Source organism: Canis lupus, chromosome 4 (genome assembly GCF_048164855.1).
Source record: "Canis lupus baileyi chromosome 4, mCanLup2.hap1, whole genome shotgun sequence".
In the NCBI taxonomy this organism is placed as follows: domain Eukaryota; kingdom Metazoa; phylum Chordata; class Mammalia; order Carnivora; family Canidae; genus Canis; species Canis lupus.
In genome coordinates, this window is record NC_132841.1 from 6,588,491 (window position 1) to 6,602,678 (window position 14,188).

The window sequence follows — 14,188 nt, forward strand, 5'->3', positions numbered from 1 at the left end:
TATAATGTCTTTGGGGTCCATTCATGTCATAGCATGTAAAAATTGTTTATTCTTTTTCATGACCGGGTAGTACTTCACTGTATGGACACTTCTCATTCATCAGTTGATGAATATATATCATTTCCTGTCTTTAGCTACTGTGAATAATGCTGCTAGGAATGCTCACTGATAGCATTCATAGTGAATGCTGTTTTTATAGCATTCTCGGTATGACTGAAGTTTTCATTTCTCCTGAGTGGACTAGTTATGTTTCGGGGCTGCTTATCCAACTAATATTTATTGACACTTTCCATTGAGTACACATGATATTGCTTGCATGCCCATGTCTAAGAAGGCTCAGTGCCTCTAGCTTTGTCCAAACAGGACCCGGTGGAGAGCTGCTCTGGAAACTAGAGCCTACTTTTTGTTTTTTCCTGGACTGCCTAGGGAAGATGGCCTACATTTCCCATTTATCGATCACTGATGCACACACCAGTTCAGGACCAGGCCACCCAACTAAGTAGCTTTTGTAAAATGAAGAGCCCAGTAGAAAGCTTTGGTTCATGGCCGTTTGCAAGTGTAATTCATCTCCTAAAAATGCTAAAATTCTGGTTTTGTTTAGCTCATATACTTTTTAAATACTTGCTCAGTGAATTTACATATGACTGTTTTTTAAAAATATTTTATTTATTTATTCATTAGAGACACACAGAGAGACGCAGAGACATAGGCAGGGGGAGAAGCAGATTCCTGTGGGGAGCCTGATGTGGGACTCAATCCCAGGACTTCGGGATCACGCCCTGAGCCAAAGGCAGACACTCAACCACTGAGCTACCCAGGTGCCCCTGTTTTTTTTTTTTTTTTTTTGTGTGTGTGTGTGTGTGTGTGTGTTTGTGTTGGTTTGGAGAAGAGGGAAGAAGCAGCTATCCACTATAGGCCACTACAGGCACTGGATGTCCCAAAGCAATCCCCATTTCTCATATCCTGACCCATTATGCCCACCTATACTTGTGAGACCATCTGTTTGGGATTCTGGATTCGGGGTCTGAAAATACTCCCATTATTCAGACATGGTGAGGCCCCGATCATGCTCCTGACTAGCACTGGGCACAGGAAAAACATAGAATACACAGGTAATTAAAGTTGGATGCTGACCCTGAGTAAGGGGGGAAGGGAGGGCACGCACAGGGAAGCAAAGGGACAAGGGACAGTTAAATACCCAGTATACATGTCTTGCTCTCTGCAAGGAGATTTCATGGATCTTTTTTCACCTGTCATCATGTTATGATCAGTAGGAGTATTCTTGTTTTGTGGATTGGACAGCCGAGGCTCAGACAGTTACTTTCCATGGTCACAGCTTAGTGAGTGGCTGAGATGCAATTCCAAGCACGTCTGACTCCAAAGAATCAGCAGGAAGGGAAAGCATCCTTATTCTCCTGGACAAAAGTGGATTCAGGGTCATGGTGCCAAACACCCCACTCAGAAGTACAGATCACTAAAGATGGATCTCAGGTTTCCAGAGGACAGACCCTGTTTTTTAAACTTGGAGGAGTCTGACAACGTGTGGGATTCTGAGCCACGAGTTTCCATGCTGGAATGGGGGGTTGTTAGGAACTGGACATTTGTGTCCTCCCCACCAAATTCATACACTGCAGTCCCAACCCCCTAGTGTGGCTGCATTTTGGAGATGGAGCCTCTAAGAAAGTAGCTAAGGTCAAATGAGGTTTAAGGGTGGGACCCTGATCTGATACTTGGCGTGGCCTAAAAGAAGAGAGAGCAGAGAGCTCATTCTCCTGGAAGGAAGGTCATATGAGGACAGAGTGAGGGGTGGCTATCTACGAGCCAGGCAGAGAACCTCTCCAGAAACCAAATTTGCTAACACCCTGATCTTGGGCTTCCAGCCTCCAGAACTGAGAAAAATCAGTGTCTGCCATCTAAGTCACCCAGGCTGTGGTACTTACTTATGGAAGCCCAAGAAGACTACCTGGGGATGTCCCAGCAGTGTGTGCTGTGCTTGTAGGGGTGTGAGGCACAGACGGTGAGCACCACTGTGCAGGATGTGGGAACAAGCTGCAGATGACATAGTACTTATTTCGATAACCTTTTAGGAGGAGAAATAACCACACCAATGATTAAATTTTAAATATTCGATACTATCTCACATGTATGTGCCTCCCATGCATTGCTTATGCCTTTGTTGGAAAGTGAGTCCTGGAGGCAGTTTGCAGAGACAGAACACACAGCAGCTGCCAAGTTGTTTTTAAAAACCTGAATTATTTGCTGAGTGTGGATACAGAATTGGGAGGTGAATGAAAGCTGCTTTTTGGGGGGTGGAGTGGGGTGGTGGCCGGCTGCCCCTGCCATCACTACCATGTCAGTAATGACATCTCAGACATCCCACAGGCATTTGCACCCCACTCCCCATTTCCTTGGAGGTCCCCCAATAATCCCCAGGTGTCCAAACAATGCCACCTGATGTAGCGGATTTAAGACAATCCTGGCGTGTACACAGCCTCAGGCAAATGTGACATGTGAGAAAATGACTGGCTACAGGTAAGCTTTAAATAAAGCTGTGTGTGCCTTGGGGAAGGAAAAGTCGATGTCTGCCTTGGGAGGGAAGCAAGGGGTGTGTTTCCGCCAGTTTTGATCTGTGTGCCCTGCCAGGCATGGCCTGTGCAGCTCCCAGGAACCTTGCCATCTGGGACACAGTGCCTCCATACGCACAGCAGGTACTCACAAACTGGTGATATTGTGAGCTACCAATGACCCACACACAAACACGGGTAAATACACACCAATCCCCATTGCTGAGGTTCTTCCTGGGTTAGAGGATTCCTTGGACTTGTGTGTGAACTGGAGTTCAGGCTGGTTCAGGCTGGTGGGGCTCACAGGGAAAGCCACCGTTTCCAGGAAGACTGCAGCTCTGCAGGAAGGAAGGGGAGTGCCCTGGGGCCTTCTCCCCTGGCAGATAGGGGGACAACAGGGCCGTATTTTAACTGATGGCATGGATGCTTATTCAGTTAATCTGGAAGAATGAAGCACTGTTTTCTGAACCAACTTCTCAGCAGGGTCAGACACAGGCAGGACAAATGTGCTCCAACGAGGATGAATGTGGTATCGGCCTTAAGATATGAAACTCCTCATCCTAAGCTTTATCTTCTACCTTCTGCAGCAACTGAGGCTGATGTCGCTCAGCTAATCCCCAGGTCAGGAGGCTTTTCTACGAAAACACTCAGGCCTGCCCTGGGCAGTACTTGGAAGTTGCAGCTTCTCTCTGAGGTCTTCTAATACCTTTTTTTTTTTTTTTTTTTTTTTTTTTTTGCACCACCCTATCACTTGGGAGTCCTCTCTGGGTGCCATCAGATGCCTGCTGCTGAAGAATCACGGCAAGTTGTACTCACATAGCTGGGTTTGCCTCCCCATGTTCAAATGCAAAGTCACCTCTGAAAGTATGTGCATCTGCATGGATGTGCTCGCGCACGCACATACATGCACACATGCACTGGGCACGGGGAAATACACATACAGGCCAAATTTCTTATTTGTCCCGGGTTTCTTTTTCTCAGAGCTCTGCACTCTGAGGATAGCCAGTGAAGGGTTTTAATCAGATAAACCCATCTCTGTTAATGAGTAAGCTGCTTAATAGACTCAGAGTATTTCCTGTGAAAGAGCCGATGGAAGATCTATTCTAATCTCCTATCTTTTCGGAGAAGAGAAGGCAGGGCTCCAAGAGGTGAGGCGACATGTCTGGTATATTAATTAGCAAGTGGGGGAACAGGAAAGGAAAGGTCAGGCTCCTGACCCTCGCCCAGCGTTCTTCCCCCGCACATCTTCTCCCAAGTCACACAGTGTCTTAACCAGTGAAAACGCATCCCTCGCCAAAAAAGCTTTTAAGAATTACATTTCTTCTTGGCTCTTCCAATGAAGCTTTCCTGAACCTGTTCCCACCTCTGCAGGCCTTCAGTCCTCATCCAGGATTTTGGGCAGATGGTTCCACTTCCTACGTTACAAAGATCAAAGCCGTCAGGTCCCTGACTTCCCTCCCCCACCATGTCCACATTTCTCTGAGTCTTCATCCATCATTTTCTTACTCTCCTTTTCAAAGCCAACCACCCCCTTCTCTAGTCTTAGGCATCCCCCCTACCCCTCCGATGCCCCTTACCCTCTCCCCTTCCTAGCACACTGCTGAGTCAACCACCCTTCTCTCAGGGCAGCCTCACACCTGGGCTGGAATCTGCTTCCTCTGGTTTGCTGCAATGCCTGCTTTCTCAAAACTCTGAAGCCGTAGAGGTGCTCTCACTTCCAAACACTTTAACCAGCTATCCACAACTGCTGCTCCTCTCCCTCACCCAGCACTCACCCTTTGCCCTTTGGCTTGCAGACCAGCACCCACTTAAAATGGTTTCTGCAGGAGCACCTGGGTGGCTTGGTGGTTGAGTGTCTGCCTTTGGTTCAGGTCATGATCCCAGGGCCCTAGGATCGAGTCCTACATTGGGTTCCCTGCAGGGAGCCTACTTCTCCCTCTGTCTATGTCTCTGCCTCTCTCTCTCTCTGTGTCTCTCATGAATGGATAAATAAAATCTTAAAAAAAAAATGGTTTCTGCAAAACCGCTCTCCTTGGCTGGATTTGACACCACATCCCACTCCCCTCTTTCTTGGCTTTCTTCCCGTGGTTTCTATGCTGCCATATGATGTGGGTCCTCTGGTTCTGCCTATCAGACTTCTTTCCTGCCTGCCCTGTTTTCCGGGTCACCTGCGGCTGTCAGGAAGCTGCGGCTGCCCGTTGGCTTCCACAGAGCCATCTCTCATGGCATCAGTCACTTGGCCTTAACCACCTCTTCCTCCACCTCTTGGCCTGCTCCACAGGGGCACCTGAAGCCACTGCCCAAGGCTCTGGCTCAGCCTATCTAAGTCTGACTTCCAGTGTCTCCCTCACCGATGTGCTTCCCCTCCCACCCTTGTGGTTACAGTTGCTGTTAATGGCAACTCTGTTCCCTGAGCTTAACCTTTAGAACTTGTCTTTGTTGGCTCCCTTTCCAGGCTCCAACTGCAACTCTATCTGGGAGACACTTTGGTCTTTTTGATTCTATCCTAAACATCCTTTATTAAAAGAATATTTATTGTGACAGTTGAAAGAGACTTTATGACCCATTTGGAACACGGCAGCTAGAGAAGACTGTCCAATTTTCCCAGACTTTGATGGAGTCTCTCCCCACTTCTATGGCCTGCTTCAGTCTACTCTCCCAAGCCCAGCATTTAGGAGGCCTGCGAACCCTGGCCCCTTCCCTCATCCCCCAACTTCTGCAGATAATGGGAGTTCAGGCCCCAGCAGACGGCTGGCAGGTTGCCCTTTCCGGCTCTGCACCTGTGTCCATGGGCTGCCTCTGCCAGGCATGCATAGTTCCCGCCCACGACATTGAGGGCACAGGAAAACCTCTAGCACACCACCCTGATCATGTGGAAGTCCCATTCCAAAGAACATATAGCCATCACCAGGATCTTGGTGGTAAGGAGGATGCTGAGGCCACATCCAGGCTTAGTAGGAAAGATGGTCGTTTGATGATGTCTTTTTGGCAAAACAGAGGGGAATGGTGGCAAGGGAGCTACATAGTGGCCATCTGTGTCCCAGCCAGAAGTGAGCTCGCCCTCTGCTGAAACACACCATTTATTTTACAACCCTTTCACGGAATTAAAAAAAAAAAAAAGATTCCAACATGTAATTGTTATTTGTATGCATTTGTGACATTTCTCACCTTTTGGAAGCTCTGTTGAGTCAAAGATTATTATTTACTCCCCCGGGCATCTTCAATAATATCTGGTTCATCCTCAGTAATATCTGAGTAGGTAACATATTTGTTCAACATGTAAGTGACTTTTGCTATTGAGGTTTCAGGTCTAGGACAATCCAACCTGGGAAACATTTTTGGGTACAGGAACACTCTGGCAGCATATTTTTCAAGATTCCTCTCCGATTGGACTAACAGGCCTCGTCTCCACTTACACAATAATGGAGCATCCCAGGATGACAGCCCTACCCCATTAATAGAAACAAAGCAGTCACACCTCTACCGGAGGTGGCTGAGAGAGGCCAACTGGCCCAGGAGCAGAGGTCCTAAGAATATCAACAGCAGGGAGCCATGGGGATGAGCCCACAAAACAGTGAGCCCCTGGGCGATCCAGACTTCTACATCATATTGAAGTGGGGGAGCTTCAGTGAGCAAACTTCCTCAGCACTTGCAAAGTGCCAGAAGCAGATGTACTTCTCATTGCTCCTCAAATGGAATGCAGTTGTACAATGGTGTTGCAACATTTCAGAGCCAGGTAGATACGGATACGAAGCCACTTGCTGACCTTGCATGAATGATCTCTCCGACACTCAGCTTCCTTGTCCGTAAATTGGGGTGCTTATCCTTCCTTTGGGAGAAATAGCAATAGGGTAGCAATCTCCCCAAACAAAGTGCCTGCAACATGGTAGGCTCATCAGCAGAAAAGATTATTCTCATAGGTAGAGGGACTATCTTGTCATGCTCATTTCCATATGCGAGAACACATTCCCGCTGAGCTTCAATCACTCGCCAAAGTTGCCAAAGTTACGTGGCTCAGCATGAGAGGCGGGCACTAAACCTGGTCTATCTCATTGCAAAGCCCTCATTCTTCCCATCTTACTACCTGCTGCCTGCCTCTTGGGGAAATGTATTGTACTGTGTTCAACTACTGATTCCTACTGAATGTGACTGCATTGAACGTGGATTAGCTGGTGGTGAACATAGATGATCCCTCAACTAGAGATGTGTTACTGATCGATATTCAGTGTCTGAGTCCGATGGGAAGGAGAGGAAAAAGATATGAGAACAAGATATACTGTAAGATGGGACAGATGCCATCAACCTGGCTGGAAACCACTTTTCAAGACTCAAGCCCTAACTGGGGCCCAGCTGCTCTCTCCTCATGCTTCCTGGCCAAGCCTGTGCATACACCATTCCTTCTGCCTGAAACAGCCTTCCCGCCCTTCTGTGCCTAACAAGTTTTCTCACTTCAATTACAACACTTCTACCTCAGAAAGCTTCCTTCTCAAAGAGGCCTCCTCCTCTTCAGGAAAGTCTTCTCCTGGAGAATGCCCCCTCCTCAGATAGGCTTCCTCCTCAGACAGACCTCCTGCTCAGGAAATTCTTCTACTTAAGAAGGCCTCCTCAGACAGGCCTCCTCCTGCTCACAAGGTCTTCTCCTCAAAAAGGCCTCCTCCTCAGACAGGCCTCCTCTTTAGGAAAGTCTTTCTCTTCAAGGAGGCCTCCTTCTCAGATAGTCCTCCTGCTCAGGAAAGTCTTCACCTCAAGAAGGCCTCCTTCTCAGGAGGGCCTCCTCACATTACTCAATTATCAGTATCCCTGTGACACTCTACTCTTACCTTTGAACCGGAACTTACTGTCTTATACGAGAAAATACATCTGTCTGAATGTCTCTTATTTTATAGACTAAAACTTCCTTAAGGGAACGAAGCTAATGTCCATCTTTGTAATTCTAGGGCCTTGCTAAATAGACAAGGGACATGAAGTAGGATGGAGTAAGGTTGGATGAGGTATTTGTTGAGTAAATGAAGTCATCTTGTCCATTTTTCTGTGTTGAAGTTCAACTAAGTACTGCATTTTCTATTTTGGTTTTATACGTATTGCATGCTGGTGCCTTCTTGCCTCCCCATAGAAGACGCACTCCAAAACCTAATAAATCTTCCTTGTTGGCTGTGTTCTGTCACTGTAGCCTGTCTGCCATCCACACAGAAACAGCTACAGTGTGGGGACCACCTTGCCCTGTGCATCCAAGGCAAAACAAAATGATTCAGCACTTCCACAGCAAGCACACGAGATGCAAATGTTTCAGAAAATAGACCAAAATCCAAACTGAACAAAAACATCAAGGAAAGAAAAAAAAAACAGGCAGAGAAAAAAGTGCTACACATGTGCCCAGGCATACCAAGGGCAGGTTTTATCAGGCCCTGAACTGAAGACCTCTGCTGACATACACTTAGGGATCCCATACAAAACAGGAACTGGGGGCCTTCTAGTTTCACTGAGACTATGTAGATGCTTCTAGATACCATCCCCACACATGTACTCCTTGAGAACAGCAAGAAGGTATTTGTCGAAGGCGCAAGACAATCTGTGACAGGAGGACTGCTTAATTTATTAAGCATTTACTGTGTGCCAGAGAGGTGCTGGGTATTATCACCTCTCCTACCTCAGTGCATTCCCAAAAGTCAGCTGAGGTAGGTTGTTACTTTTGTTTTACCAGGGCTCAAACTACGTGATGGAGGCTCAGCATTTATGGTTTACACAAGTCCAATTGTACAGGAAGAAGAGCACAATCTTGATCCCCGATCTGTCTGATTCTCTGTCCACTAACCACACACATGTGCGTGCACCTGTTGGTTAAGAAAACCCAGTCCATGGCTTGCTAACCTTGTCAGCGTGGACAGGAATCTCAAAGCTCACCTGACAGCAGCCCTAAGGGAACCGGGGAAGGTATCTCCATTTTTATTCCCTGAAGTGAACCTGGATCTGGAATGTCACTCACTGCCTCCTGCAGCACCTCTGGGGGTCACGGCACCCAGCCTGGGTGACCTCACCATCTGTGTCCAGCCTAACTCCAAGTGCAGCTCAGACCCATCCTGCACAATGGGCTGGGGATGACCAGGAGTGGCACTGCTGGTGGAGAGCAGCCTGACTTGCCTTACTTAGAAGGTGGAGGTGGGGTGACTTCCCACAAAGTCCCCAAGAGTGAGTAGACAATGCCACCTCCCCTAAGGGAAATACATATCTACCCCTTCTCCCCCTTAGATGTCCAGATGGACATCTGGATGCTATCCTTGAGAAGACTTGGAAGTGCCAAGCCCCTTAGGAAAGTTGGCACATGCACTAAATTCAGGTGTAAGTGACAGATACCAAGTCTCTCCTGAGATTGGGATGGGGGAGGGGAAGAGACAGCTACATGAAGGGGGAAAATATCAACCTTCTATACACAGAAAATGATGAAAAGAGTAAGTAGTGCAGAATAATGTTCTGAAAGGCATGGGTTTGGGATCAGAGAGCCTAGGATCCCCGTTTCACCACCTATTAGTGATAGGTCTTGGACAAGTCAATCCAAGCTTTCCGGGTGTCACAGTCCTCATGTGCAGGATGGGGTAATGGTACCAGTATGGCTCCTGGCAGACCTCAGTGGATGGGTTGCATGTGGAGCACACAACTGTCCTGCTAGCTTCTATCTTGTTCTTATTGGTTCTGTCTCACTGTAAAAATAGGCGCTTGCAAGGGGATACAGGTCTGGGCTGTAGGCTGTAGTCCCAGAGCACGGCAGAAGCCGGGCTTTCCCTTACACACTGGTTGCCCTGGGCTCTGTAAGTTCAGGGTAAGAGGGTCTGGAATGGAGGGGGTCTGCCTTCCTCTCCCCACTGGCTGGTGGCCCCTTCCCAGCCCTGGCTTGGCCAAACTGGCCAGCTCTACAGAGACTGGTCATTCCACCTCCTGTTAGAAGCAGTTCAGGACTAAGAGTGCTCTGTCTCTGCAAACCCCCTGCACCCCCTTCAGAAAGGAAGGTCTCCTTTACTACCACAGAATGACAGCTGTGTCTGAGTGTCTGTGTCTTTCCCCTGAGTCCCAGAAAGGACCTGTTTACAGGCTGTTGGTGGCTTCTCGCTCACCTGCTCGCCGGCCCATTCCCAGGTTGCTGGGCAGTCACATTGCTGGTGGGCTGCTAGGCTTGAGGGGCAGGAGAGAGGACCCGGCCTCCGGCAGTATCTCCTGCCCCCACCAGAGGAGCAATACCTCTGGTCTGCCTGGGGGGTGGGGGTGCAATTGGAGGGGTTGCTTCAAACCCAGGGGATTCAAGTGGTTTGTGTGTGTGTGTGTGCACGACTGTGCATGTGTGGTGGGGGTGCTGGAGAGCACTGGGGAGTGTCTGCAAGACCCCTCCTCGGGCCCCAGCTGGCAGGTGCCTCAGGACAGGATGGGCAGGAGCCCAGGCCACCGCTGCCACTGTTGCTGCCAGATGCGCTAGGGGCCGCGCAGGAAGGGGCCAGCCCTGTGTCCCGACAGCACGGGGACAGCCCGGCCCGGGAGCTACGGAGCTGTCCCCCCCACCCCCAGCCCCCGGAGGCAGCATGGGGCGCTGCACTGCGGGCGGCTGTTCCTGGGGAGCGAGCGCACCCACGGCCGGGCAGCCCTTGCAGGGTGGCGGCCCCCCGCCGGGCGCAGAGACCTCTTGCCAGCCCCCGCCGCCCCGGGCCGTTACCTTCCACTTTGGTGAGGGTAAGGACCGGACTGTTGCAGGCGCTGAGCGGGGCCACCCGGGCCGAGTGCTTCTTCATGATGAGCCGTCCGCCTGCAGGAGCGCCGCCGCGATCGCCTACATCCTGGGGCCGGCCGGGCGCGCCTGTCGGGTCGGTCCCGGCGGCCTCGGCCGCGGAAGAGCGCGAGCGGCCGGGCGCTCAGGCCCTGCCCCCGGGCTGCCGGCCCGGCTCCCGTCGCCGCGGCTCACTGCGGCCGCCCCTCCGAGCGCATCTTCCCGGCCGCGCAGCCACTCCGCACGCACGCCCACAGCCTCCTGCTCGGCGGCTGCTGCCAACTCCAACGTCACGTACAAAGTGCGCTCCCCACGCCCACCCCCGGGCTCACCTGCTCCGCCCCCCGCCCCGGCCGCCCAGCCCCGCAGCCCCGCCGCCCCGCAGCCCCGGGCCCTCCTCCCTCCTGGCCCGCCCCCGGCCCCCGGCCCCCGGCCCCCGGCCCCGGTCAGCTCGGCCCGACACCACACCCCCAGCCCAGGGGAGGGGACAGCGGAGAACTTAGCCCCGGTGTCCCAGGGGGTTAAAAAGCAAGGTCTGGCTTCGGTTTGAGAGCTGACTCTTCCTGCACCAAGTCCTGAACTGGTTTACAGGAAGAAGTCAGAAGAAAAGCAAAGCTTCCCGTGACTTGCGTTCCACTTTTTTCAAAGAGTTGGGGAGCACATTATTTTGTCTGGCTTCAGTGGACAACGATTTGGGGGGAGGGGGGCGGAGGAGATGCAGAGTCCATACAGCAATGTGGCAACAAGAAAACCAAGGCTTGAGATTTCTGTTCCTGCCTCCACTGCCTGGTCCAGCAAGATCCAGCTCCCTGGAGGTGGAGAAAATGTCATTTCTGCCCAGCTCCCAGGTACAGCCTCAGCGCCAGTCTGGCACTTCCTCTGTAGGCACTAGTCTCAGTGCTCCCACCCAGACCCAACGGCAAGCTACTGGCCAATGATGCGTGCTAGAAAACCAATGACATCCCTATTGCATCACTGGCCGGAGTGATCCTTAAATGACCAAGTCCCAGGGCGTTTACCCAATGATAATGCTTCGTTAAAGGTGCCCTGCCACCACCCTGCAGGTAGGATGCACAGGGCTTGTGCAGTCCCAGAAGTCTACAAGGCTTTATGGACATATTACTCAGACCTGCCCAGACATCAGTTTGGGTCCCAGCCTCCTCTGGGAAACTGAAGATTCAGTGGTCATTCAAGATGGGTTTTGTTTTTGTTACATCCTTACCCAGTTTGAGAAACTTCCACTCTACCTGGTTTCCTGTCTCAAAGTTGATTTTCTATTGTACAATGCTATTCTCAACCCCCAGAAGGGTAATCAGTGGAGTGGTAGAGGCAGAGAGTGACAGTAGAGCAATAGGTTCTGGTGACATCCACCGGCATCCCCCTAGGTGCCTGGCAGGAGTGGCAAGTTGGCTTGTTATTACTTGCCCTCTTGAACATCCACGATGAACAGAATGGCCCCTGGTTTCTGAAAGGCCAGGGCTTCTCAAAGTTGCTTCCTCTTCATCACTGTAGCCAAGGGAAGGATGTTAGGGTCCCTTCAGAGCCCTCTAGTGGTAGCCTCTACTTTATCTGCCTCTCTCAAGGAACTTGTCCCAAGACCCCTAGAAACGACACTTTAAATCAAGAAGCTATTCCCTTCTTTGTAAAAAAAAATTTTTTTTAATAAAAAAAATAAAGCCTAGCGAAAAGAATTTCATCTTATATAAAGAGGACCTTTGTAATACACCATATTTCACCAAGTTCATCAATCAACATTTATTATATAAACAGTAACTAAAACAGATACCACAGAGAACAATACCTATTTGCTGAGTACTTAGTATGCATCAAGTTCCATGTTGATTTATTCTATAGAAGTCATTTGATTATTCACTTAACAAAGGTCTGTGAGATCCTGGTTCCTTGTTTTATAGATGGGGAACCTGAGGCTAAGAGGAGTCATATAAAATGTCCCAGGTCATAGACTGAGTAACTGGCCAACCAGGGATTCAAATCCCAGCCTGAATGAATCAAAAAACCGAACTCACTAAATACACTTACAAAAGCCTGCCATGCAATTCTCTTATGTTATAGATGCAAAATGCAAACATCCCACTTACCTATTCCAGTTCAGGTGGGAGATACCAGTCAAATAATCCATAATCCATTTCCTTTCACTTGAACATGGTTTTGATTGATTTCATCATGCTCTTGTACCTCCTAGAGTCTGAGTCTCCCCAGCACTTCAATTTTTAGCCTATGTGCTGCCAAAGCAAACACTCCCAGCACTTCAAATTACCTGTCCACATTCTACTGGGAAACTCACAACAAAAGTGCCCAATAAATATTTGTCTTTTTTTTAATATACCTGCTTTCCATTTATTGCAACGTCATGTGTAAGTTAAATAGATGATTAAATATTGTTAAATACTCCTGTCATTGACTTCACTCTTTAAGTAATTATACCTCAACCCATTTCCCCCTACAGGACACCCCAGAACGTTCTGATACCTGAGAGGACATCACCTCCTTGTGTCTGTCAACTTCTGCTTATCAAAGAGGAGGTACTTATTGTTATCTCAACTTCCTCTCCTTAATTTTAAGAACTGAATGCTGTTTTTTGTTTTCTTCTTTTTTTTTTAAAGATTTTATTTATTTATTTATTTATGAGAGACACACAGAGAGAGGCAGAGACATAGGCAGATGGAGAAGCAGGCTCTCTGCGGGGAACTTGATGCAGCACTCTATCCTAGGACCCCAGGATCACACCCTGAGCCAAAAGCAGATGCGTAAGCACTGAGCCACCCAGCTGTTCCTGTTTCTTGTCCTCTACACTCAACTCAATCAGCTCACACTTACTATTTCAGCCAAAAAAATCTCCCCTTCCCCCCCCCACCAATATTCCCTATAGTCCTTTTTAAAACAGGAGTTCCCGCTGTTTAACCATATGAGAAGTGATACTTTCAGTGTACACCTTTGTTGGGAGTGAGTGTGATGAGGCTGCATAGTTAAAAACTCACATAAAGAAAATTACTCTAGAATGTTAACTGTGTGCTGGAATATGATCAGACACCAGTATTTTGAGAATTCCAATAATTTAAAACACTATGTTAGAGTGAGGCTACCCTAATCTAACTCAGGAATACCTAGAAAATCACAGAAGTTCCTCACTTAAAAACTCAAATCTCAAATTACACACACAAAAAACGTTGCTAATAATTCTTTCAATAAAGACAGAGACATGAGGGTACCTGGGTGGCTCAGTAGTTGAGCATCTGTCTTTGGCTCAGGTCATGATCCCAGAGTCCCGGGATCAAGTCCCATAACAGGCTCCCTGTGGGGAGACTGTCTTTCCCTCTGCTTATGTCTCTGCCTCTGTCTTGGTGTCTCTCATGAATAAGTAAATAAATAAATAAATAAATAATCTTAAAGAAAGAGAGAGAGATGATCCCTACATATCAATGGAAACAACCCTGTATATGTAGTAGGCAAGAGGACGGTTCACTTGACCCTGTTCCTTTTTGGAGAATGTTGGTGGGCTAGTAACTGAATGATGTCATTTGGTAGATACTTGTCTAGGAATTTATCTGAAAAGAGGAACTGGGGTGACTTTTTCAAGGTCATATTCATTAATGTCATCTTCTTAAAAGGTATGGTACAATGGTTTGCTCATCAAATACGGCATTTCTCAGCTGTACATGACATGGTATCTGCTGTGATAGAAGAATGTTCTTTGTCACTAACCCCTCTCTTTCGTTTCTTTTTCTCTTTTCATCGATGACATTGGGGAGGTAGGATATTTAATGGCAATTTGTGGCATTTTGGTATAGCAGGCTCTAAAGAGTTGGTGGGTTTTGTGTTCTTAAAGCATTATGGTCCAAACACTGAAGCAAGTTCA

The 14,188-nt window shown here is 48.7% G+C and overlaps 1 protein-coding gene across 5 annotated transcripts in view; it reads right to left on the reverse strand.

The window, feature by feature from the left end:
• Window positions 1-14,188, reverse strand: part of SLC35F3 (solute carrier family 35 member F3) — a 457,576-nt gene that overhangs the window by 179,024 nt on the left and 264,364 nt on the right. Inside the window, exon 1 of one of the 5 annotated variants that reach the window (XM_072823039.1) lies at window positions 10,261-10,517. The exons of 3 other annotated variants lie outside the window; for them this stretch is intronic. Coding sequence is in view for 1 of the 2 variants with exons in the window: in XM_072823038.1 (XP_072679139.1) it covers window positions 10,261-10,336 (76 nt within the window). In the remaining variant the exon portion in view is untranslated. Of the gene's footprint in view, window positions 1-10,260; window positions 10,518-14,188 lie in introns of those variants that run through there. One more of the 5 variants, XM_072823038.1, reaches the window with a different exon arrangement.